This window comes from Aulonocara stuartgranti (genome assembly GCF_965226115.1).
Source record: "Aulonocara stuartgranti genome assembly, chromosome: 23".
NCBI lineage: Eukaryota > Metazoa > Chordata > Actinopteri > Cichliformes > Cichlidae > Aulonocara > Aulonocara stuartgranti.
The window spans coordinates 31,774,487-31,800,107 of record NC_138958.1 but is presented as its reverse complement, the minus strand read 5'-3'; the positions used below and the strand labels follow the sequence as shown (position 1 = coordinate 31,800,107).

General features: G+C 39.4%; 1 protein-coding gene across 4 annotated transcripts in view; it reads right to left on the bottom strand.

The window, feature by feature from the left end:
- Positions 1-25,621, bottom strand: part of LOC309701337 (sodium-driven chloride bicarbonate exchanger-like) — a 53,491-nt gene that overhangs the window by 23,388 nt on the left and 4,482 nt on the right. For 3 of the 4 annotated variants that reach the window (XM_082525458.1, XM_082525459.1, XM_082525461.1), the window contains exons 3-4: positions 8,364-8,445; positions 106-249 (exon numbers count right to left, since the gene is read on the bottom strand). In XM_082525458.1, coding sequence (XP_082381584.1) covers positions 106-249; positions 8,364-8,445 — 226 coding nt within the window. Of the gene's footprint in view, positions 1-105; positions 250-8,363; positions 8,446-20,964; positions 21,410-25,621 lie in introns of those variants that run through there. The other variant, XM_082525460.1, reaches the window with a different exon arrangement.

The following is a 25,621-nucleotide window of genomic DNA, read 5'->3' as shown; positions in this document are numbered from 1 at the left end:
GAAATTAAGAATTTGAATACCACTGGAAGACATGGATTAGAAGCACATAACCCAGGTTCTGTAAAAATGTGTAATCTAAATCAGCATTTTAGAACCAAAACCTACTGTGTGATGGGGATTCTCTTCCATCCTCAGCTGTGGAATCCCTCTCTTTGGACCTCTTCCTGTGTCTGTGTCCATGGTGACGATGTCGTCGGTGCGACCTCCTGCCTAGAGGAACGTGAACCCCAATGTATAGAGTGCGGTGACCTAGAGAAAAGATGGAAAAAGATGAAGATTAGCTGTGTCATTGATCTAAAATTTTACAGACCTAATCGGTGAGTCACTCACCAGTGACTCATACGCAGGAATACTGCCAATGTGGGATGTGGCAAGATTAAGAAGTAGCTCAGTAAAAGCCCAAAATGTCACAAGTTTAATTCTTAGAGACAAACTTTTATTTATCAGGAAATGTCCTGATTATTTCAGTGAATGTTTTTAATTATTCATGTAAAATCTGTTATCTTTTCAAAATCAAAATGCAAAATAAAACAGCTGGGTTGCATTGTGCAGTCTTACATTACTCTATAACTGCCTAACCAAACACTTTTACCATCTGGGTAAACTAATTATTATATATTATATATTATATTATATTTAAACGTGGCAGAAATTTTATTAATGTTGTTAGATCCCTGGCACAACTGGGGGTACGTACATCCTGTGGAAATAAAGCTAAGTATCATTAGCATGATAACTGTGACAGAGGTCACCCATACAGATAAATAAAACAAAAGACCTGGTGTAGAATACAAAGAAAATGGGACTGAGCAACAATCCTTGTGGTACTCCAGTGAAAAGAAAACATCCTTTAGCCTTTAGCCACCGTATTTTGAGTCATTTGCTGTAAACTTTGTGGAAAACTTGTAAATATTATTTTACCTAAACCTTTTTCTACCGGTGAACACGTTGCTACATGTGTTAGGACAGCAGCTGAATGAGTACATTGGTTAAATATACCAATGCACATCATCTAATTCAACTTATAGACCTTTCATTCCCAAGTAGAAGTAAATCACATATAGAATTGCAGTGTTGAGTTTAGACTTTAGCCTATTTTTATGCATATAAAAAGAACCCATACTGGCATATTTTTAACTGTCACAAATGCTGGTTTAATAAAGAAAATTATATTATTATATCATATTTCAAAAACGGGTCTAGAAAAAAATAATAAAAACAAGCTATCATAGCTTGTAGCTTGTACATAAATAAAAATAACAATGCTCAACTTGCCCAGTAATATAGAGAAGTAAATGCCATTGTCTGTTAGGTAAAAACCACAAAGACATTATTTAACGAACTACTACCTCTAGGGTCTTTGGTCATCTTTGCACAAGTTGAAATGATTTTGACATTATAATATCTTTGTAATTACTTACTTTCATCAAATAAATACAGAACAGATAATGAAAGGGAGATTGTGAAAGGATATTGTACAATGTAGCACAAAGGCCTTTTTCTAATGTCCATGTGTATGTACGCGCGCATCCGCAGGGTCAGTGAGAAGATAATGCGAGCTGACTTTCTCCTCTTTTATTGCAATCGAGCTGCCTGGCCACTGCTGCCTTCCTGCCGGCTCTCAGCTCTGTGTCCGGACACAGACAATACTTCTACACACGCTGTTCTCTTTATTTGGCTTCACCACCGTATGAGGCGCCACATTGTCCGGCATAATGTGACACCACATGGATATACCCCATGAAATTTGATGCTAGGGAGCCACAAAATAGGGTGCGTCAAAGGAGCATCACTTTAAGTCATTTTTTTCTCACCAGAAAGATGACACAAGGGAAAGTGGTTGGTTATACTGTTTTCATCAACCCATCAAAGGCACTAGCACTTTTGTACAAATTTACATGTCTACTTTACTGAAAAAACAACACTCTTGCTGGCATTCACCTTTAGAGGAAAAGATCAAACCCATTTTGCATACCACTGTAAAAAAGGTTATTTCATTCATAAATAATTTATCATTAGCAACCATTAAATATATCACTTTGTTTGTAACAGTATACATGCTGAATTAAAGTGAAAGTATGCATTTGAAATTAGTGTTCATGTGAAAACTGTGTGCATTTCAACACAACATTTCAACTGTACAAGTACAAGTATTTTAAATCCTCAGGATATGTGTATTTTTTAATATAGGAGGAAAGATTATTTATTATTATATTTGCAATGTACAGTTGAAGTGTGAATACACTTCCTATACATATCTGATTGATTATCAGAAAAACTCGGTACTGTATATTTTCGGTACTGTATATTGTATATTTTGTCAGATAAAAATATCCCAGTGATTGCCTTGAATTGTTTTCACTTGCTTGGATACATGCCTAATCTCATCACAGCATACTAATCAGATTTAAGCAATGAAAAGACAAAAGATGAATCATCTAGGAGCACAGTAACATCAGATCATTTCAGAGTACACACCCTGCACCAATAGGAATCCAGAGAAAAAATTAGATCTCAGAGGATGCAATGAGAAAATGAACGACAGGTCAGAATAGATTTGTAGTTTGGAGGCTATCTTCTTAACAGAGCATGTACCGTTGCCGATGCAAACTGTTCTCAGCATTGACTGAATTATGCATGTCAGAAGCCGAGGAGAGAATGACTGTGCATATGCAGGAAATTTCATATATGAACAGACAGGACCTAGGCAGCTGAGGAACACATAACAGGAAAGCAAGAGAGCTTTAGAGTTCATGAGCAAGTCTCACAAGTGAAGGACTTTACAAAAATAGCACTTGTCCTCCAGGCCTAAACTACTGCTGATGTCATAGGATGTTTCTTTTCCTTTTCTTCTGTTGCCACATGTCACTGGCTTTCAGTCAGCCTCAGCCTGAATTCACTCAGCTGTGTGACATGCTGTGTTTTAGCGTCCACATCCTCAAGTCCATGGGTGTGTATTCATGTATGTGTAGGATTACGTGACTACTGACAAAAGTAATTCTGATTGGCTTTTGCTGGGTTTTGCAGTCTTATCATACAACTGCCTTGGCCTCTGAAGAAGCAGTACAGTTTATGTTCTCAGTTTATTCATGTCATGTGTGGCAACCTCTTGTACTTGTTGACATTGCAAAGTTTTCTTTGATTAGAGATAGTCTTTATATATATCTCAGTTTTTGATGCCAACTGGAGACTATTTAAAATAGCTAAAATAGCTGATTATTTCAAATATATTCATATTCAAAATTCTGTAAAATATACATTTACAGAATATATTCCTAATGTCAGTAACTTCCTAAAGCAGCTGCTTGCTATAATTTCATATCAAATGTTAATCAAACATGAAACAAGTATTTCTGGGAACTCCTTTCAGTGTTGCTCCAAATTTTATGCAATATAGAATATTGCAGGGTAAAGTCAACAAGACTAAAGTCAGCATGCAGCTAATAATAGTAAACATGCTAAGTGTGACAAGGGTGCGGTAACATCAATGCAATAAAACCTAAATCATGTGTGTGGGGTTGCCCAGCTAGCAGTTGTATGGATGTCCCCAACAGAAACACTCTTAAAAAAGGTGCGTGACCTAGCCTTTGGTATTCTCCTGGTGTAATGTGCATGCAGGTACACAGGAGGCTGCAGTCCCTGGCACTCCAGTGTGGCAACCACTGGAGGGACACATGATTCCTTCTGTAAGAAGGATCCCAGGAAGGAGTTTGTTGCTTTTCCTAAACCCTTTAGTTCTGGTTACATTTTTAAGCTCAGACACTGCAAAGTGAAGCCACGTCTGGCTCTCATCAGCAAAAAACAGGAGATGAAAAGTTAAAAGCTCCAGTGTGGGACAGCTATAGGTAGACTCCCTATCCTTAAACACGAAGGCAGGCATAGGATACAGAAACATCGGATTTTATCTAGACAGCAATAGGAGTGTTTCGAGTGAAAGTTCCTTTAAGTAAAGACATTCTAAAGGCTCAAAAGGCAGCTCTAAAAGTGCCTCTAAAACTGTCAGTAAATCGCACAAGGGAAAAACAGGCTTGGCAGGAGGCCTCAGCTAGTGGCCTCCCTTCATAAACCTCCTTATCTGAGAATTCTGACCAATTGGTGCAGAACCAAAGCCAACATGACAGGCTGAAATTGCAGCCAAATACATTTTAATACATGTTATCTAGCAAATCCTGAAGGAAGCATAACAGCTTTGGAACTGAGCACTATCTGAACACCATATCTAAGATACACACCATAAAGTGAACATGTGGAAAGAGCTGTTGCACTCTGAATGGTCTCAATGACCCACAGAAGAAGAACAGACTCATTCAAATTCAAGTTTTCACATGCCAGGCCCTGAGAACTAACTGCATTGGATGTGGTTGAAAAAGCTGCCTATGTCTCTGTGACGCTAAGTCCCTCAACCCTCTTGGGATTGAGTCACAAAGGCAGTGGCCACTGCTGGTTGTGGAGCAGACAGGCTCATTGCTTCTCATTGACCCAACAGGCCATGGATGGTCATCCATGACCTGTTGGGTCAATGAGAAGCAATTAAAATCAGAGACAGTCACTGCTCCCTGAGGTTGAAAGGGAGAAACACATGTAGCAGCACATTCAGCCATGGGTGAGGTGAGATTTTGTGTCCTCGCCCTCGTTTCTTATAGAAAATAATTCATTGCATGATGCAAACAGATTTACGGACGCCTTACCAAACTTGTCCCACAGCTGGTAAACTATTTTGGGATTGAGTCACCACTCCCTGTAGAGTAGAGAACCTCTGGAGAGCAAATCCGCTCCAGTGTTCAACACACCAGGAACATGCGTCACACTTAATGAGAGGAGTTGTTTGCTGCTCTACATAATCAGGCTGTGAGCCAACTTGTGTAATGTCACCGAGAGAAAGCCTCCCTGACAGTTTATATACACCACTGCTGTTGCATTGACGTCCTTAACAAGACATTACAATTTTCAGAAGCAGCAAGAAATAGCTCAAAGCCAGAAAAACTGTCCTCCACATATTTGTTTGAAGGAGCAACTTCAAACAAGTGCCATTTATGGTCCTTCTCTTGAAAATACCCCCCTACCCAGTCAATGAAGCACCTGTTGTCAGAGTTTTCCTCATAACAACCACATCCAAGTGGTCACCAACAGCGAACACTTCTGGGTCTCCCCACTCACAGAGACCTATCAGGCATACATCTGAGAAGACATCTCACATCCAGCTGCAGGTGAGATACCCAGTGCTGAAAGTCCTCCATCCTCAACAGCTCCTGAGCGATGACAGAGATTACTGAGGACATCAGCTTATCAAAAGACCATGTTTCCCTTGTGAAAAAGGGGAAGGTGGTGGCGAAATTTCTCCTTGACTTTGAACAGTTATATCATCCTGATTTTGAATTTAATGTCAGCAAACATGTCTCAAAAATGTTGGGACCGGGCAACAAAAGATTACAAAAAGTAAGCGGTGATAAAGAAATAACCGGAGGAACATTTTGCACCTAATTAAGTTAACTGAGCTTCTCTTAAGTAAAAGTGGAAGAGATTTACCACTCTATAAAAATCTAGAGCTTTCAGAATAATGCTCATTAACAGCAAAGGCTGTGACTATGTCACCATATAGAGCATATCATATACTCAAGAGATTCTGAGACTCTAGAGAAGTCTCTGTGTGTAAGGGACACTAATAAGTCAATATTGAATGCTCATGATCTTCTCAACCTAAAGTGGCACTGCATTAAACCCAGCCATGATTATGTCATGGAAATATCTACATAGACTCAAGATCACTTCTAGAAATTGCTGTTCATGAAAACAGTCCACCATGTTATCCACAAGCTTTGTTATCCAAAGAAGAAGTAACATGTGAACAGAAACGTCACCGCTCTTCTCTGGTGTAGTCAAGATCTTTTTCAGGAAAGGCCTCACATATTTCAGAGGGATAATGCTAAACCGCACGCTGTACCTTTTACAACAGCGTAGCTTCATTGTTGAAGAGCCCAGGATTTGAATTGCCTGCCTGCAGTCCGGACCTTTCAAAAATATGACAGAAGACCCACGACTGTTGAGCAGCTAGAGTCCTAGAATGTCAGACAGGAATGAGATAACATTCCTCCTCAAAAGGTCCAACTGATGATCTCTTTAGTTCCCAAATGTTTACGACTCTTGTTGAAAGAATATTTTTGTAACATGTTGCTGCAAACAAATTCAAATTTAAATTCAAAACAAGCTCATATTATTCTTTTCATATTTTCATATTTTTTTTTATTTACATTTCACACAACATTCCAATTTTTTAGAATAGGGGTCATACTTAACACATTAAGGGAATACTTTCTATTGAGATATTGTTCAATTTTGTATTTGAATTGGATCTATTAACAGTGATGTAATACACATAATTAACTCTCCTAGAACTAATCTAGTAGGAGGAGTTATGCAGTGACATAACTTCAGAGGATCTTCTTTTCCTGCTTTTTGAAGAGTCTGTGTTACCACAGCAACAGACAAGAATAAAGTAATTATGGAAACCATCATCCAGAGATGTGGGTCCTTGAGATGAAAGTACTGCCTCACTGACAGAGTGTCAGAATAAAAGACTGACATTTCTGCCAGCTACCTAGATCCACGTTGCCTGGTAACAAAAATTCTGTGGATGCTGACGGGGAACCAATTCTGCTTCAGTAATAACTCATCTTTTGAGTGTACCAAAGCTTTCTATTGTTTGACTATTGCACAGAAAACTCTTTAATGCTCTCGGTATGAATGTACATTTATTTTCACCATTTGCCTCCTAACAGGCCTTTGTCTTGTATGCTGCTTTCTAAAATTATTTCATGTACCCACATTATTTTGCCTATTTTCACCTAGTTTAGATTGTCTTTGGTCATCTTACTAAACATGTAAATACATCAGGGTTGTTTTGGTTTTTTTTTTATTACACTTGTATTGCAAAATTACAGGTTTAGCACGTTAGTATGAGTAATGTTCACTACCTTTAATCAATCAAGGCTTTATTCGCCACGTGCAGGTTGGCCTGCAGTGAAATAGGACCCCCCCCCCCCAACCTTACACACACGACACAGACATCACATGGGGATACAGGTCGGAGATTGGTAGCGTTACAGAAAAAAAAACACTGAAATATACACTACAATGGGAAAGTACAAGAGGAAAAAAAAGAGACCTCTACTCGTGCTGGGCTCCTGGGAGGACAGCATGAGAACAGGAAACAAAAAAAACAGCCGGTTCCGCTTTCTTAATTCTTCGATAAGTCAGGGCCAAGCCAGCTCCGATCAGCCAGAACCCTGTTACCATGGTTCCGAATAGGTAGATATCTTCAGCACTCAGGCTCACCCAAGCCCAAACTTCTCGTTGAGAAAGGGGTGTCAATTGCATTTAGGGACCAATTGATCAAATCCATAATTGTTCTTTTAGGTTTTAGAGAACAGACTGTGAGAGAGTGTTCCAGGGAAAAGTAATACAAAAAAACACGAGACTAGACAAGGACATAAGAGGCTAAGCAGGGAAGCTAAGGGAAAGGCGGAGAGGAGAAAAGTGCGACCGCCTTCGTCAAGAGCAAGAGCAGAAGAAAAATGTCAAATAATAAGGGTAATAAATTCAAAAATAGATATGGGGACAGTTGTATTACTAAAACTGGTGAGTCAACATTCAATTCTCTCATTGTTGTTAACATAGTCAGGTTAGTCTTTGTCTTAACATGCGATGCTACTTAGCACTATAAAGTTAATGACTTTTAAACATATCATAACAGAGAGCCTGTTCCAGATCCTCTTGGACTAAACCCAAGGTTTGGTCTGCTTACATTATATGATTGTCATGGAGTACTGATCTTTTTGCATTTTTAAGATGTTTTCTTATTTGCTGATATTTCCCTGTGGATTTATTAAGGTTTTTCTTTTTAAACAAAAATTAAGTCCACTTTTACAAAAAGGAAACCCTTTTGTAACCCTTTGAACTTTGTTGTCTATTCAGGATGCTGTTTGGTGCAGAAATTGCACCTCTGTCTCTTTTATGTCATCTGAAATGCTGATGCAAGCAGATGTGCAGAGAAAAGACCTTGTGCTCTTTGATGCAGCAGCACTCACATCAAAATCCAACATCCATTTGCAATGACTTAGACAGGTGGACTGATATTATATACGGCTTTTCTGGTGTTCCTAGGCTCTGCTATGATTAACACTGCTATGTTGTAGCTTTTATATATTACATTGATATTATATAACACATGAAAATGATAGATATAATTGATCAGTGTTATGGAAAATGTTGGTGTGAGCAGTTGTTGAGTCACCTGGGAATAAACATTTGAATATTTTGGCCTCTGTTGTATCAAGCAAATGTTCAGTATCACTTAGTGATGTTACCTTCTAGTTCTTCCTTCTCAAAATTGGTGGTGAGCATGGAGCGTGTGCCCCCGCGGTCCACTATTGCCTCTTCATCAGTTCTCTACAGGAGACACACAGAGGCAAAGGTGATTACTCAGCATTAAAAAAATAAGAACCAACAATTTGTATGTAGCATGCACATTTTTAATATTATCTTCCTACAAATTCACAGGTGTAGCACTTCCCTGTTGCCCTAAATGCAACAATTCTCTGCCTCCCCTGCTATCAGCCTAGTGAGACGATGTGTCTTGAAATAAACACACAGGAAAACTCAGCATTAAGGCTGACATCCAGTCACTGTTACCATGGCAACAACAGACAGCCAATTGCAATTTAGAAGGAGCACATTCATCTATGGAATGCCAGAGTACACCATTTTCAGTTACACCTTTAAGAAGATCGCCTTATTGTGTGTACGCTTTAAATCATGTAAACGCTAACCCACCCACACCTTCCCCAAGCCCAGTTTCTTGGGAACTGGAGCAAGAGCACACACTCAGTGTAGAGTGGAAGAAACAAGGCCTGGTGATAATGGACACAGAGTAGTGCTTTTCTGGTAACACCCTTCTATAAATAGCTCTGACCTTGACAAATAAAAAAACACACTTTTGAGTGTTCACTGTGCTTTTAATATTCACTGAAAACACTGAAATATGAATGTGGTGTTTTTAACATATGCTCTGGAGACAAAAAAAAAGGAGACAACTTCTGTGGCTTCTAGTAGTAGAAAAGTGGTCGTAGCGATAAATTCTCTATCTCCTTGTCACTTTCTCTTATACCTCTGACTCTGCGTCTTATCACTCTCTCTCTTTTTATTAGGAGTCTTGTCTTTAGCTCCTAGATCATATGTGTTTTACTAGATGTTCCCTATGAATGTGCAAATCATCGAATTATTCAGTATCAACAAGCATTTTGGTAGTCTTCACACAATAGTATTTGACCAAAAAAATTAACTTAGCACAAAAAGTAGAGAAATTTGTGTTCGGTCTATTTTTCTTTGTTAGGGCCGTTGTGGCTTCTGCATGCCACTGACGCCCCTGTTTGCTAAATAAATAAACGGCCAATATACCTTGTTGCTTCAGACTTCAATCATCTAATTCAATACACTACACCAAAAAAAAGGACAATAGCATGATTTGTACAGTTTGTACAGGGCTAAAAATTCATCTGTTCTCATGTCTTTCATTGATGCCTCTAAGGCTTTTGATCGAGTGAACCACAGAAAACTTTTTGATAAAATGAAGAGACCTCAGTACATCGTGAGGATTCTCTCTTACTGGTACGCTCATCAGAACATGCAGGTTAAATGGGGAAGCAGTATTTCTGCCCCCTTTGGTGTCAGCAATGGTGTTAGACAGGGTGGGATTTTGTCTCCAATTTTATTTAATTTGTATGTTGATGATTTGTCCATACAACTGAGAGCCTGTAACACTGGGTGTATATTAGGTAAAGCACTGATAAATCATCTTATGTATGCAGATGACCTGGTTGTTTTTAGTCCAAGCAGTGCTGGGTTACAGGATCTTCTTAATGTCTGTACTGAATATGGTGTGCAATATGACATTGAGTACAATGCTGCTAAAAGTGCTGTTTTGATATGTAGAACCAAGCAGGATAAACAGCTAAATTTCCCTTTGTTTAAACTGGCACAAAAAACTCTTGAAGTTCATAAAAAGGTGAAATACCTCGGTCACTTTATTACTGAGCAAATGAATGATGATGATGACATATACAGACAACGGTGTAAGCTCTATGTGCAGGCAAATACTATTGCACGCAAATTCAGCTTTTGTTCACTTCCAGTTAAAGTGGCTTTGTTTAAAGCGTATTGCACACCGCTATATACTGCCCCCTTGTGGTCATCCTACAAACAATGTAGCATGCAGAAGCTGCATGTTGCATATAATGATGCGATGAGAATCCTTTGCAGGATACCTAGAAGTGGTAGTGCCAGCCAGATGTTTGTAGCTGTGGGTGTTTGGACTTTTAAAGCACTTTTAAGGAAGCTAATGTTCAATTTTAGAGAACGACTGGATGGTTCGAGTAACAGTATAATTTTAGCACTCACAGATCCGACACTGAGTGGTTCCCGTTACTCATCCAGTCTCAGAAAGCACTGGTTAAAGTGTTTGTGTATTTATTGATTTATTTTAAGTAATTGTGTTTTATGTATATTATGGTTTTATATTTTTTTACAAATGTTTTAGATACTTATTTATATACATATATATATATTTAATGGTTTATACCTTGTGTTGGGGGGGGAGTGTTGTGTGTGTGTGTGTGTTTTTTTTGTCTTGTTTTTATGGACATGAAGTCTGCCAATAAAGATTGAATTGAATAAGTTGTTGACAGAGAAAATTTGAAGTTTTTCATGGACATTTCAAAATGGCAGCAATGCTGCCCATTGGCTCCAAAATATCTCACCATGTTGACCATTATATGGTTAGAATATCTTTGCAGACTGTGACGCAGGAAGGCAGTTTTTACACCCTGTTTAAGGTCAAGGAAAAACTTTTAATGAATTAGACATGGAAAAAACTATGAATATGTGAAGCATATATTTGAAGTTACTGAACTGGAGACAGGGCTGGAGAGTTAAGTTAATCATTTAGACTAAGACAGTTACTTTTTGTCATTTTAAGTCTGAAATTTCATGTTAACTTATATATGCAAAGGAGGCGCTTTGAGACCCTCAAAGCGCCTTACAATTCTACTTTATAATTCCCCTCTGGCCATCACCAGTAGGTGGTAGGTGAAGTGTCTTGCCCAAGGACAAAATGACCGAGAGTGTCCGAGCTGGGGCTCGAAACGGCAACCTTCTGATTACAAGGCGAACTGCCAACTCTTGAGCCACCATCGCCCTAAATAACAATAATAATTATTATTATTTGGTGTAAAAAAAAAAAGTTTATACAAATCATTTTATAGATTTTTCCATAGCATTACGTTTGAATTTAACAGTTCAATCTTTCAAATAACGGACAAATATTTGTGAAATTATGATACATTTGTGAATGTATTTTAACAATCTAAATATGCATATGTACAGACAGATACATTTAAAAAAAACAAGAAAATTATGTTTTATTACATTTACAGTGATTTTACGTTGATTTACATTTGAAATGTTAAATCACAGTCTATTTATGTGAATTTAATGATATTCTAGAAGAACAGTACAAAACTGTAAAATACACAGTAAAATACTTTTATATTACAATTTTTTTTACAGTGTGGCAGATGGTAAATGATAATCTGACATTTCCTCAGTGTCTCCATTTTGTCACTATTTATGCCTATGCATCCAGAATCAACCCTCTACAGACTCCATGTACTGCACCTCAATCTACAGTCACACATATGAGTCACTCAAGACAAAGTGTGTATATGTCAAGGAGCGAAAAAGTACAGAAACACTAATAAACTGATATAATCCCTGTCCTTTTCTTTCTTGGTAGAAGCTGCAGTGAAGATCTGAATGTTTGTAACAGTTCTGGTGTCATGCTTTGCCAAAAGGTGGATCCAAAGAGCAAACCCAGGCAACACTTGGCAAGTTTAAAGAAGTCATAGTTAAGAAGTGAATGGTTTACTGATAGAGAGCAGTTGGCAGGGAGATTTAGCAGCACTACAGGTTTGCATATGGGAGCCCTGTCAAAGAAGAGATAAAGAATTACCAGGAGTCGAAGAGGAGAATATGGTCCACCTGTGATAGTCATTAGTTTTATTAGTTATTAGTATAGTTAAGAGTGAATGGAAACTTAGAGATTGTTTGTGGGCAGTTGGTGGATATCCAAGTTTGGTTAATTATGGAATTAATAATGACGACCATGATCTGTCAGAGAAATCTTGCAAACTCAGGCCGTGTATACTCCATATTTGATTACTAGACAGGTGTACGGAGAGCTTCTTCAATGGAGAAACTCCACTCAGGATGGACTCAGAAGAGCCAGAACAACTACTCTACATGACACTTAATAGCAAAGAATATTAAGAAAAACAAGATCTTTCTCGACTCTTCCTCACAGTAAATCTGTAGTACTGCAAAGGTCACTTAACTGGTTTATTTGACAGGGTGACTCCAAAACTTTGTTCTGGGTTTGTGCACCCTAATTTAAAGTAGAGATGGACCGATCCGATATTACGTATCGGTATCGGTCCGATACTGACCTAAATTACTGGATCGGATATCGGAGAAAAATAAAAAATGTAATCCGATCCATTAAATATCACGAAAGCACCTCACAAAACTTGCAACACGCTGTAACTCACCTCAGAACGTTAGCACTTCGGAGCAGTATGCATCACGTGATAGAGCGGCTGTGGCATGCGGGACCTGTCGGTGGTCTGGATAGCATTTGGAGCTTCGCTAGCAACCCGGCATTTCATCTCCGACAAAGTTATCCCGAGAGAAGTAAAGCAAGTGTGTAAGTCCATCTCTGAATGTTTGTAAAGCATTCCTGCGTTAAGCTTAACAAACGACTGCCTCTTCTTGCTGCTACTTCAATCATGAAACTGCTTAATGATCAGCTGATCAGCTTTTCTGTCGCGAGTCCGTCTCTCTTGTTTGTTTTTGGCCCACTTTGCACCAGAAAGAGGAAACCAGTGGATAAACAACAGCAGCACGTTTAAGCTTGATAAGCTGTTGTTATAATTTATTTAATATTACTTTCTACTCGAGGATCTTTTTCTACTGTAGTTGACGGCTGGTAACTGTGCAGGGGCGGATCTAGCAAAGTTTAGCCAGGGGGGCCGATAGGACATTAACAGGGAAAAGGGGGCACAAAGACATACTTTTCTTTCTTATTCTCATTTAAAATGTCTAGCTTTTAATAAATAATTATCTGACACCCAAAGTTTTAATTTGATGTAAAATGAATAGAAGTCAATTACTGTATATAGTGACTATTAAGTCTAATATATATACCCTAGTAAGCTATAGTACTTTTTCCTTTGGGAAGGTACCATCTGTGCAGTCTGCAATTTTGTTGAAGAAAGATGTTGAAGCTATTTAATATTTCTTGAAAAATAATTGATTTCTGTGCATTTTTTTTCACACTGCATCAAATTAAGGTTGATTACGTCGATTAAGCATCATGAGGTGGAGCGTGAAGGGTGGTTCCCTATTTTTTATTTATTTATTTTTGTTGTTGCTGGGAGTTGGAACCCTATTAGTTAGGTTGCTTAATATTTACGCTAAGTACTCTTTAAAATACCAGAATAGGGAGGATGGTGTAGGTTTAAGTTTATTAGATTGATCAGTATTGCTGAACTATGAAATATTTTTTTTTGCATACAGGTATAACAGAATAGCTTTAGTGTAGTTGTTGTTTTAAACTTGAGTATGAACTTATACAAAATGCAGCAAGATATTTAAAAAAAAACAGTTTTGTTGATTAAAAAACACTATATCGGATTCATATCGGTATCGGCAGATATCCAAATTTATGATATCGGTATCGGTATCGGACATAAAAAAGTGGGATCGTGCCATCTCTAATTTAAAGTCATTTGACAGATTCACCACAAGATCAGCCTGCAATTAGGCATGTTAAGTGTTAAAGACAGTGCAATTAGAAAAAGACTAAATAATTATAGCTCGTTTCGAAAGGTTACCATGAGAAAGCCCCTCCTCTCTAAAAATAACATGGCTTAAAATTGTAAAGGTGTGCCTGGACAAACCTTCTGACTGATTTTTGGAATAATGCCCTTTGGAAAGATCACCTTTCACTAACTGAGTTGAACTTGAGCTCACCGTAAACTAAAGTATTATAGAGGCAAAATGTCAATTTTTTTTCTGGCGCATGTATTTTGTTGGAGTATGTTTATTTACTTCTTTTCTCCCATTCCTCTGAACTGTTTTGTTTTTCAACACAGGAAGCGTTGAGGAGTTTGTGCATCTATATTCATTACCTATTACTGAAAACCAGAGAGAAATATAATAACTAGAAACAATGAGTTCCACCCTACTGTCCTGACTGCTTCACTCCTGTATTTTCTCTCATTTCCACACAGAATAAATGATGTAATAAACAATATCAAATGAGGACTTTTGTTTTTTTCTGTCCCAAACAAAGCTTTACTCTGTTTAATATAACAGCTGAGCCAGAATCTCCTGCCTGCAGGTCCCTGCTTCTATTTTTGGACAACGGTATTTCTGGCGTATGTTACTGACCCCAGACCAGCACACACAGCTACATCCCAGCTCACCAATCTGGGTTGAGATTAATCTGCCAGCAGGATAAAGCCTTGTCTTTGACCATGGGATCAGTGATTGAGGGCCCTGCACTGTGGGTAGAATTAAATCAGCTGGTTCTCAGTTAATGCGCTGGTCAGTGACAGAGGCTTCAGGGGGAACAGGGGCAGGACTCACGTGATCAAGACTCTAGAAGAGATGGAGGAGGGGTAGATATGGTATGATGAACAGAGACACTTGAATTTAACCTGAACAGATAGTATATCTATAGCTGTTCACCTTGTAGCTTTTTTCCCTTTACAGCTTATTAGTTTTATTGTAGTTTTAGATGCACTAGTTATTATATGTGAAAGAAATAGTATGAACAAATTGTACTGGATATGCGGCACATATGCACAAAGCAGTGTTAAAATAGGAAGAAACAGCAGCACACAGGAGGAAAGATGAAAAAACCATCAGGCCTGGACACAAAGAGAGCATGAGAGGGGGTTTTGATGCCTCACAGTGTGAAGTCTTCATGTGCAAGCATGTGCGCAGTGATGTTAAGCCAAGCGTTACAACCTTCAGGAGGAAGGTTTGACATTGTACTTCATCTGTTTTGATTCAATCTACAGTATGTTCTGTAGATGTACAGCAAAAAAAAAACCTCATTCCCTCACAAGCATAGATGTTCTTGTCCAAAAATATTCTTTCTCAGTTATGTTTGTGGTTTAGTTTCTCATGCTGTGATATATTTATCTTTATTTTTGTTCTATATTAAGGCCGGAGGTTGCTAGAACGTCTATGTTCAACTACAATATGTAGATATCTATGCTATGCTCAAAACATGCATTCACAATAAAAGCTTCATTAAGAAATGAAGAAATGTCTTCTTTTAGTACATCAGGACTTCATTAGTCAAAAGATATAGACCAAAAACAAATATCCATTACAGAGGACATAAATGAATAGGCTGGTTCTCAGGAGGTTATAGTATATCAAGTGGACAACTAGTAGAAAGTCAGGGTCTGCAGCACCAAATCATTAATGGTACGATCACACTATGGAAAACAGTGTTTGAAGACCCACGGCACAATGGGGTCTTCAAACGCTTCAAACAATGGGGGTCTTATTGCCACTTTGTTCAATAAACTTGTGATCTTGTAGCCTTTGAAATGGTTTATTTATGGTGGGAAGAAGGTGTGTGACCAACTCTGATGCAGAAGCACAGTGATCAAATTACAATAAGACAGTCTACTATCAGTGTTCATTAATTTACGATTGATCCACGTCAATTTGGCAATTATATGCAATGTGTGATAAATCCATGAAAACCACAAATCTGTTACTTTCTACATTCAGTGCCCAGCCAGAACCTCATAGATTTGACCCAGAAATTGAGAAATTCCTCCACAAATAGTGGCATAGTTGATGTAGGATGGAAATCTAATAGTAAAATGGCTCTGCAACCTTGCAACTGATGAGTTGAACTCCAGACTAACTCGGGTTGATATCAATGTGTTGGCCATCTGTTTGCATTAGACAGCAGTTCCCCAGTCTGTCTGAAATTGACTGCAGTCGGTCTGAGTTGCATTGCAATTGTTTGGATAGAAGCTTGTTTCCCCCACCAAGTGACCTGTACAACTTTAATGGAGAGAGAATCAGATTATCAGCAAAAACTAATTACATAATTGTTATAAATTGATTTGCATGACACTGAATGAAATAAGTATTTGATCCCCAAGCGAAACATCACTTAGCACTTGGTGGAGAAACTATTGGTGGCAAGCACAGCAGTAAAACGTTTCTTATAGTTGGTCAACAGGTTTGCTCACGTCTCAGGAGGGATTTTGGTCCACTTCTCTGTAAAGAAGAGCAGGCCAAAATCGCCAAAATCCAGAGGTAATTAAAACACACAGAAACACTACATTGCTCTTGCTGTTGTCTTGTAACTGATACTTGTGGCCAGGATTCGTTAGGGGGGGTCGGATGGGTTTCCCTCTCTCCGGTCAACACGTTCCTGCCTCTGCTAAATGTTTATTCCCAGTGGGGATAAAAGTTTATGCAAGTTTATTATCTGGAAACAGTGTACAGTTTCACAAATTATATCCTGCTTGTGGCCACAGTAGATTGTGGTTTAGAAAAAAACATTATAAAGTTGCACTTTAATACATAAATAGGCAGCTTATTTTAGCGGACACTGTGTAAAATATCAGTAAAGACAGATGACGGATGATACAATGATATGAAAATCTCATAAATCTGTGTTTTATTTACAACAGAAAACAGAAAAGTGAATGGTTATACAGAAAATGAATCTTTTAAAGCATTAGCTCCTTCTTGAATTTAATGGCAGCAATATGTCTCAAAACAAATTAGGACAGAGTCATGTCCTAATGTAATGTAAATTAGTACAAACCTGTGAGTGTGCACGCAAGAATGTTTGTGTTCCCAGAACCTTTGCTCATTCAATTGGGTTGAAGACAAGTTTCATCCTTGGATTTATGTCTTTATTTTTAATTTTTTTTTTTTTCTCTGGGATTAGGACCCAATCTAATGCTAGCAATGGAGCTAGCACATAACTAGCTCATTTGGCAGATTGACAAAGAGAGAGAGAGACCACAAATTTGAGCTGTAGAATTTGAGGAGAGTACATGAATTTATTTTATTCTGGGAGCTATGAAGAATAAAGACTTTCTAACATATTGCTGGTTAAAAGTGTTTGTTTAGAGACGTTGATGGGTGCTACTACCTCCCATTATACTTTGGATAATGGGAGGTAGCAGCACCCTTTAGGAACCATAGCCTGCAGTCAGAGAGTGAAGCGCTCTGTTAGGATTATAAGGTGATAAAGCATGAGGTTAGAGCTGGATCACATGACCCTGAATCCTCCCTTAGTTATGCTGCAAAAGGTCTAGGTTGCTGGGGGATTCCCATGATGCACTGAGTGTTTATGTGTTTCTACACCACTCTGTATTTAATTTTAATTTTAAGTTTGTCCTGTCTTCTTCCCCCAGTCGGCGGTAGCAGATGGCCGCCTTTACCTGAGTCTGGTTCTGCCAGAGGATTTTTCCTGTTAAAATTGAGTTCTTCCTTCCCACTGTTGCCAAAGTGCTTGCTCAAAGGAGGTCATCTGACTGTTGGGAGATTTTCTATGTTTTCTCTGTAGTATTGTCTTTACCTTATAATATAAAGCACCCTGAGTCAACTGTTGTTGTGATCTAGCGTTACAAAAATAAAACTGCATTGAATTGAAGGTAGTATGAGGGTCTTTAAGATTAGGTTGGACCTGATTACAACAGGGAGCCAGAGAAGAAAAGCTAATAAGGGTTTCAGTCCCATTTAGTACTCTCGCTGCAACGTTCTGGATCAGCTGAAGGCGTATTAGATCGTTTTTAGCAAGAAATTCGAGGTCATCCAGGCCTATAGTCTGTCATGTCTTTTAGATGTGCCTGTAGTTTAGTTGATTTGTATCATCCTGTTTCATTGATGAATAAAATTGGGTGTCAGCAATGAAAATGTAGGCATTGATTTTTTAATAATAGTATAACTAAGAGAAGTATGAATAATGTGAAAGTATTGGTCCCAACACATAACTCTGTTTGCCTAAATCTTGTGTGTGGAAAAAGGTTTCCATTTACATGCACAAATTGAAATCAGTCAGATAGATAAGAATCAGACTACTGCAACAAACATCCTTGAAATACTAACAGTGTGTTTTACTCTCTCAGCTACATCGAATGCTGCACTGAGGTCTAGCGGGATAAGCACAGAAGATGATTAATAACCTTTACTAATACTGTTTCTGTGCTATGGTGCACTCTAAATCCTGACTAAAACTCTTCAAGTAAACCATTTCTTCGCAAAAAAATGGAATCTTTTAAGAATTTTTGAAATAAGTCCTAGCATAAAGTCAAACAAACAAAACAATATTCCTTTCACATTCACCTACTGAGTGATACCAACTAAAACTTCAGCTTTAATCATCGATAAGGCATTTAGTGTTTGTGTATCTTTGCTATGAGTCTAAAAGATAACCCAGCCAACACTAAAATGTGACCTGTTTGAACTCAAAGGATGCTAACTGAACATCCTGCTTCAAAAACACAACTCTTACAATTGTGCTTTCCCACATTTTACTGTTTCAGCTAAACATTTCCTCTTAAACATTTTTGGTGTAATACGTTCAAAAGTAAGACATAATCACATTGCAGTTAGAGTTATGCCATACCTGCGAAACAAAGTTTCTTAAGTTATCTGCACAACAGGTGGCTAGCGGATTTTTCTCTTAGCAGCTAATCTACAAACAGCTGATTAAAGTTCTTGTGCAGGAAGGAGGAAAATATCAGAGTTTAGGTTTGGACATTTCATTTCATTTTCATTCCATAAAAGAAGAAGAGTGCAAACTACATCCAGAAACAACTGCATTATAGTGCTAACACAACATTGGCTCTTTGTAAGCATCTGAACAGACGGCATGCTAACACAAGGCTAGCAAAAAACCCAGAGTGATGTTAAAGCAGAGTAAATGGTAATGTCACCCAACAGCCAAAAGCCTGACCTCCAATAGGCAGTAATCAGGCTTATAGCATTGTAACTTCCATTTCTACATGTGCATGTTTCTAAAGTAGAATAACTGTATCAATCGTCAACTCTCCTAGTTGGTTTTCAATTTTGCTTTTTGTTGTCAGTTTTGTGTTCATACGTAACACTAAAAGAAGGAACATATGTGTCCTCATTACGACAGGCATTAGTTTCAGTGTGTGAGACTATAGCTATAATATGAATCAGTGCTCTTAATTGATAACGTTGTGATTTTAATTATTTTATAGATGAATACAAATTTTATTTGAATCATAAACCCTGGACTTGTGTTATCTCAAATGTGTTTCTCTGCACAAATTCGATGAAAATGCAATCACCTTTTTATATATAAAGAAGTTAAGCTGGGATGTGGCTAACATTTTTCAATGTTGAAATTCAGCCATGTTTTTATTGAAGCCACTTTTAAAAGAAAAGTCAATTGTGAAAGCTACAGCAAAAAAAATAAAAAATCCTCAGGATGACAAGCATCTAATTTCACCACACTGGAAAGATGAAAATTACTTTCAAGGAAATCCTTTAAATGTTCACAATACAGTACCTCCTGCATTTAGAATTTTAACAGTTTGCTTAATTAAAATAAAAGCAAATTTTTTCATCCTCACATTGTAAACTGTGTACCAGCACACAGAAATGAAAATATAGAGTGAAACAGGAATAAAATCATCAAATGCAACATAGCTGATACTCCAATCACAATATCTTTGAGGGTTTAACTAGTTACAAAACAACAAAGAAGATATCTTTAAATGTCAGTGTTAGATATGTCTGGGAGCTTATATTCCACATTCTTGGCCAGAATAAATCAGATCCTATTGATTCTCACAAGCTCATTTCCAGGAATCTGTGTACACTACCACATCACTCTCTGGAAAGTAGTATGTGACCTCATTACTGAATTCTTCAGGGATCTTTCCTGATATGTTCACAACAGTAGAGATGATTTACATTAATTTACCTTATGATCTAGGACAAGAGGAGTACTAAAAATCATATTAGCCAGCTGGGAGCACGAACTGGCTGTTAATGTAAATCTGCTTTAGTCGACTTTCCACATGTGTTGTGAAATAGAGTGATTGTATAGGTGGTAGCTAGCCAAGACAGATTATCAGTGGCTGCACAAGCACTGCGATTGGCCAACAGCTTCTGTTGTCATGGTTTTCATCCCTACAGATGGCCATAGTTACTGTGGCAATGACAGCAGGCTCAGCATCAGCAGCCTTCCTTGGAAAAATATGCAAGGAATACTTGGAACATTCCTGCTTTCTAGCTTGCTGTAAACACAGGGGTTCCAGGGGCATTAGGTGTGGATGAGGCTGAGACTTAAGCTGTTTGGATTTGAGCTAGCAGTGGTAAAAGCATTCAGCATTCTGTAAACACACACACAAAGACAGAGGCAACTCTATATATCTGACATAGTACTCCAGCTAAAACAAATCCAGCATTCCTGGCTTTTGTTCACCCATTTCTCTATCAGAGATTACTAGGGTCAGTACAGCAGGTTTAAGCTCCTGTCTTTCCCCTGAATGGCAGCCACATCTGTCAGCCTCCTCAGGACCTTTTGCCTGCACATCAGCACAACCGGTCCTTTCTGCACCACAGGAACCAAACATGCTATTAACTATACATGCAGTAGGAAAAATACAAACCTTAGTCCAGCTATTGTTTTTAAGTTACTGGTTATCTTCAATATTATAACAACAGGGTATACAAATCAAAAGTCAACTAACTCAGTGAGAGCTAACTGCTTGAATTGCAAGTAATGCTTTGAATAAACTCAGAAACAACATCAAAGAAGCCTACCTGATAAATAAATCCTTTATTGAGGTCCACTGAGAGCATGGTGCACCTCTTGAAACGTTGGGGCAGGATGCCCGCTAACTCTCCTTGTGCTTGCGGCAATAGTAAGATAAGAGGCTAAGGCTAAGGGCCTGAGCCCCACTCAGCTCAGGATGACTATGACTGTTGTAAGAGGACTCAGAGAGAATAACAGAGGCAGACAGCTTGTTTGTCTGTGCATCTCAGTCAAACCCTCGCCTCTCTTCTCAGCCACTCTTTTCAGCTGCTCTTCCCATGCTTTAAAAAGGCAGCAACCTTATTCCAAAAAGCTCAGCGAACACAACTTAAAAACAAAAGCAGAGACTTCAGCACCGCGCCAGCTCTCCCTGTGCCTCTTCCACTGCCTCCGACGCCTTTCATCCAGGGTAACATCAAATGTTTCTGACAAGCGTCCATCCGCCAATCCCCCCAGAGAGATTAGCGCTCTGACATCACCAGTGCTGTGCTGTGCAGAGTTCTACTGCTGAGCATCCAAGCTCTGTTGTTCTATTACCTAAATCATAGGTCGCAAGGGCTCTAAAAACACTATCCTCAGAAAGGAGCTTCACACAGTTACGGGTCAACACATACATCTAGCAGAGGACGTAAGAGGCAGGGTGGAGCGTTGCAGTTTCATTATGCACAGTAGTGTATGTATGACCTACCTGAGGCAAAGAAGCTGCTCTAGTGCATTGTCAGCAAAACTGTGATCTGCTAAAAGCAGATCCTAAAGGAACAAGCAAATATTCCTGCTGCGCTGCCGGAGACCACTGTGAAATTACAGTAGTGCTGCCTTTGTGGTTTGTGTCAGCTGATACTTCTGAAGGATTTCATTAACAGAAAAAGCACTTATCATTGAAACATTTATAAGTGAAGATCAGACAGCCATATTACAATTATAGTATGCAATCTAATTTTCCATAAGCCTGCCTCTCCTCATCCATCCATCTGTCTCTCATCTTGCTTTGATGTAGTTACTTATCTAAGGTGGAAAAAAAAAATTTCTTGTTTGTTTGTTTGTTTTGTTTTTGCTTTGTTTTATTATTTGCTTCGAGCCCTGTGTACAGGAGCTGCATGCAAAGAGATCTTTTGTTAAAAGGGTTGGCGTAATAAGCAAATGCTTCAGCCAATACCTTTTGATTAGCCTTGTCTCATGCTTTCTTGCTTTGTGGTAGATCTTTGTTCTGTCTTCACTGAGATATTTGAATGCTAATCAATAAAATCAAAATCAAATCAAAATCATCTTCTCCAACCAGCTCTGCATCCTCTTCTTCTGCCTACCTCCATGCTCTCATCATCCTCCTCTCCACTGACACTGCTATAATTAACCATGGAAAGGAGTGCAGCCAGTCTGGGCTGCTAGCTGAGGTGGGGAGGCTTCCTCCCTGCCTGCCAGTTTTGCACAGTTAGATCACTAAGTCGAGCACAGATTTCACACAGATAACAACATTCTCAATAGAACAAACCCCGGCAACTCCAGCAAGCTTCCTCCATCTGTTCTCACTGATCTTCTCCAGCTTAAACTGGACAAATTGGCAGAAAGCCTGCTGTTATGTCAGGGTTGTACAGCAATTAGAGCTGTGCAGTCAAGTTCACATCCAAAACAAAATAATGGTCATTTGAATTGGAGTCAAGTTGATAATAGGTAAAGGAAAATAAATATATTTATCTATAAAGAAACAGATAAATGTGCAAAGACAACAACAATGATACATCTCTGCTTTACAATACTGTCAACCAGTACTGGCCAATCACAGACACGGTCACTTATAGCCAAATATAACCTTATTACAACAACACATGATGTATTATACCATCTCGTTTTTTATTTAACAATTAAGCCAAATAAAGAAGCAGTGTGTGAAAACTTCAGCAGACACAGTTGCAACATTCAATGAATTTCATTCACTTCTAATCCCCACTTGGTTTAAATACCTGGAACTCTCCACCTTTTGGTTTTACGACTGAAGTCTCTTGGATGCGAGGTAATATGTCCTCGAAAAAAACTTAAAGAAGTCCAGTCACCTTCTTGTCAAGCTTTTACGAATACGGGACGAATACGGGACCTGGATTATTAAAAACCTACATAGACAATCTGGGTGGTTGTACTTTAGGAGGTAGAGCAGCTCAATTACTAAATGGAAGTTTGGTGGTTTGAAAAAGGTGCATGTATAAATGAATGAATCAAGCAAGTTGGAGTGCTCAAGTACAGCAGAAAGGTGCTATATAAGAACCAGTCCATTTACCATTCAGTCATCTCTTCACCACTGGGCTTGACAACTGGTATAAGGAGTTTGTGCTGATGTTTTGTGTTTGGCACTGTTTATTATAGCCAAATATCTCCACTTTGGCCTTCACTGTCCAAAAAATATTGTTTGGGCTGAAGTCGCATGTCTTGTGATGTGTTCAGATAGAGCTTTGCGCACCGAAGATGCGGTCACGCACTTTTTCTAAATCTTTTTCTAACTGTACCGTTGTGAACATTTCATATGTGAGTCCCCAACTGAGGCCTTTAAATTCTGAGATGTAGCTTTTGGGTTTTTTGCCAATCGCTGAGGATTCGATGGTATGACATGAATTCGCTAGGCTGTCCACGCCTGGGAGTATAAGCAAGTGTACTGCATGTTTTCCAGTTGTGCATAACCTTTCTCACTGTAGACTGATTGCCCTTGAATTGTTTGGAAATGACCATATAATTATTTCTATATCATTACATTGTTTCTCTGTCAATGTGGTTCAAAGTCCTTAGCACTGTCTGCCACACATGTAGCAGTGTACTGTCATGGTCCAGCCTCCGTGTCTGCATCCTCGTCTGATCCAGCCTCCATGTCTGCATCCTCGTCTGATCCAGCCTCCGTGTCTGCATCCTCGTCTGGTCCAGCCTCCGGGTCATCATCCTCACCTGCAGCAGCAGCCTCATCATCATCCCCGCCTGCAGCAGCAGCCTCGTCAGCATCAGCATCGTCCGTGCCTGCAGCGTCAGCCTCATCCGCGCCTGCAGCGTCAGCATCAGCTTTGTCCAGGCCTGGGCTAGCTTCAGCTTCATTGGCTTCCGCAGCTGCCACGCTTCCGCCCGGTCCTGCCTCGCCCGGTCCTGCCTCACCCGGTCCTGCCTCGCCCGGTCCTGCCTCGCCCGGTCCTGCCTCTGTGTCTTCATCCGCACCCGCAGCAGCAGTTTCATCCTCATACTCGCCTGCAGCAGCAGCTTCAGCTTCACCCGCTTCGCTTGGTCCAGCCTCTGCTTCAGCTTCACCCGCTTAGCCTGGTCCAGCCTCTGCTTCAGATTCACCCATTTCACCTGGTCCAGCCTCTGCTTCAGCTTCACCAGCTTCGCCTGGTCCAGCCTCTGCTTCAGCTTCACCCGCTTCGCCTGGTCCAGCCTCTGCTTCAGCTTCATCCGCTTCGCTTGGTCCAGCTTCAGCTTCGCCTGGTCCAGCTTCGGCTTCGCCTCCGCCTGGTCCAGCTTCCGCTTCAGCTTCAACTTCGCCTTCGGCCTCCGGCCTGCCTTCATCTGCCTCGCCGCCGTTGCCGTCCGCACGGTCGACCCCCTGAACTGTTTGCCCCTTGCCACCATTGCCGTCCGCACGGTCGGCCCCCTTAATTATTGATGGACTCTACGCACGTTTTGTTTTTGGACTCGGTCCCTCCGTCCTGGACCTCCCACCGCCCACCCTGGTTCGGTGGTCTGTTTATGTTTTGGGGCTGTCGGGGGCCAGCCCTTGAGGGGGGGGGGGGGGGGGGGGGGTACTGTCATGGTCCTGGGTTGGTGACCCAGCGCTTTAAGTTTATTATTATCATTTTCTAGTTTATTCTGATTTTATATTAGTTCTTTGGGTTTGTTCGTCGTGTTTATTATCCCTACCTGTGTCTTCCCTCTGTGCTCTGTTCGGATCCCCGCGTTTGTGTTGTAAAATAGTCTGTGTGTTTCCTGTTTTACTTTGTAGGTCTGTGTCTCATTATGTCCATGAGTCCAAGCTGTGTGCCTACCTGTTCCTCGTTTCCTAATGTGCCTGCCAGTGTATTTTAGTCCTTGTCAGTTAGTTCTTGTTGTCGCGTCGTTAACGGCGGTTCCCCTCTCGTGCTGTGTTTTCTCTCGTGAGTTATATTCTTGGATTTCCGAGTTTAGTTTGTTATTGTTTTGTATTCCTTCCAAGCCTGCATTAAAGCAGAGTTTTTGAGTTCACGTTTTTCCTCTAAGTCCTGCATTTTGGGTCCAATTCCTGCCTGCCACACTGCATTCTTGCACCATATAGAAATAGAATATTGACAACATTGTTACATTTGGCTATGGTAAATATAATAGCTGAAGCTATTTAGATTAGCTTAGGTTAGCTTAGCATAAAATCAGATATTGTCTTCGAAACCAGAAATATTAGCACATTACTGTTCTTACACACTGGCTTTTATACATATTAAAGGTAATGTTTTAATTAGTCGGATATAGCATTATGCTAGCACTTTGGTCATTTACAAGGCTTAATGTTAAACTAAGCTAACTATACATTGAGCTATCCATCCATTTTTTTTTAACTTTTGTTTTTTTTTTTTAATTGGGGTCACAGACTTAACTAACAATTATGTATTGATTCAGGTAAAAAAAAAAAAACATTTAAAAGTATTTCTAGTTGCCCTTTTGGTTTAT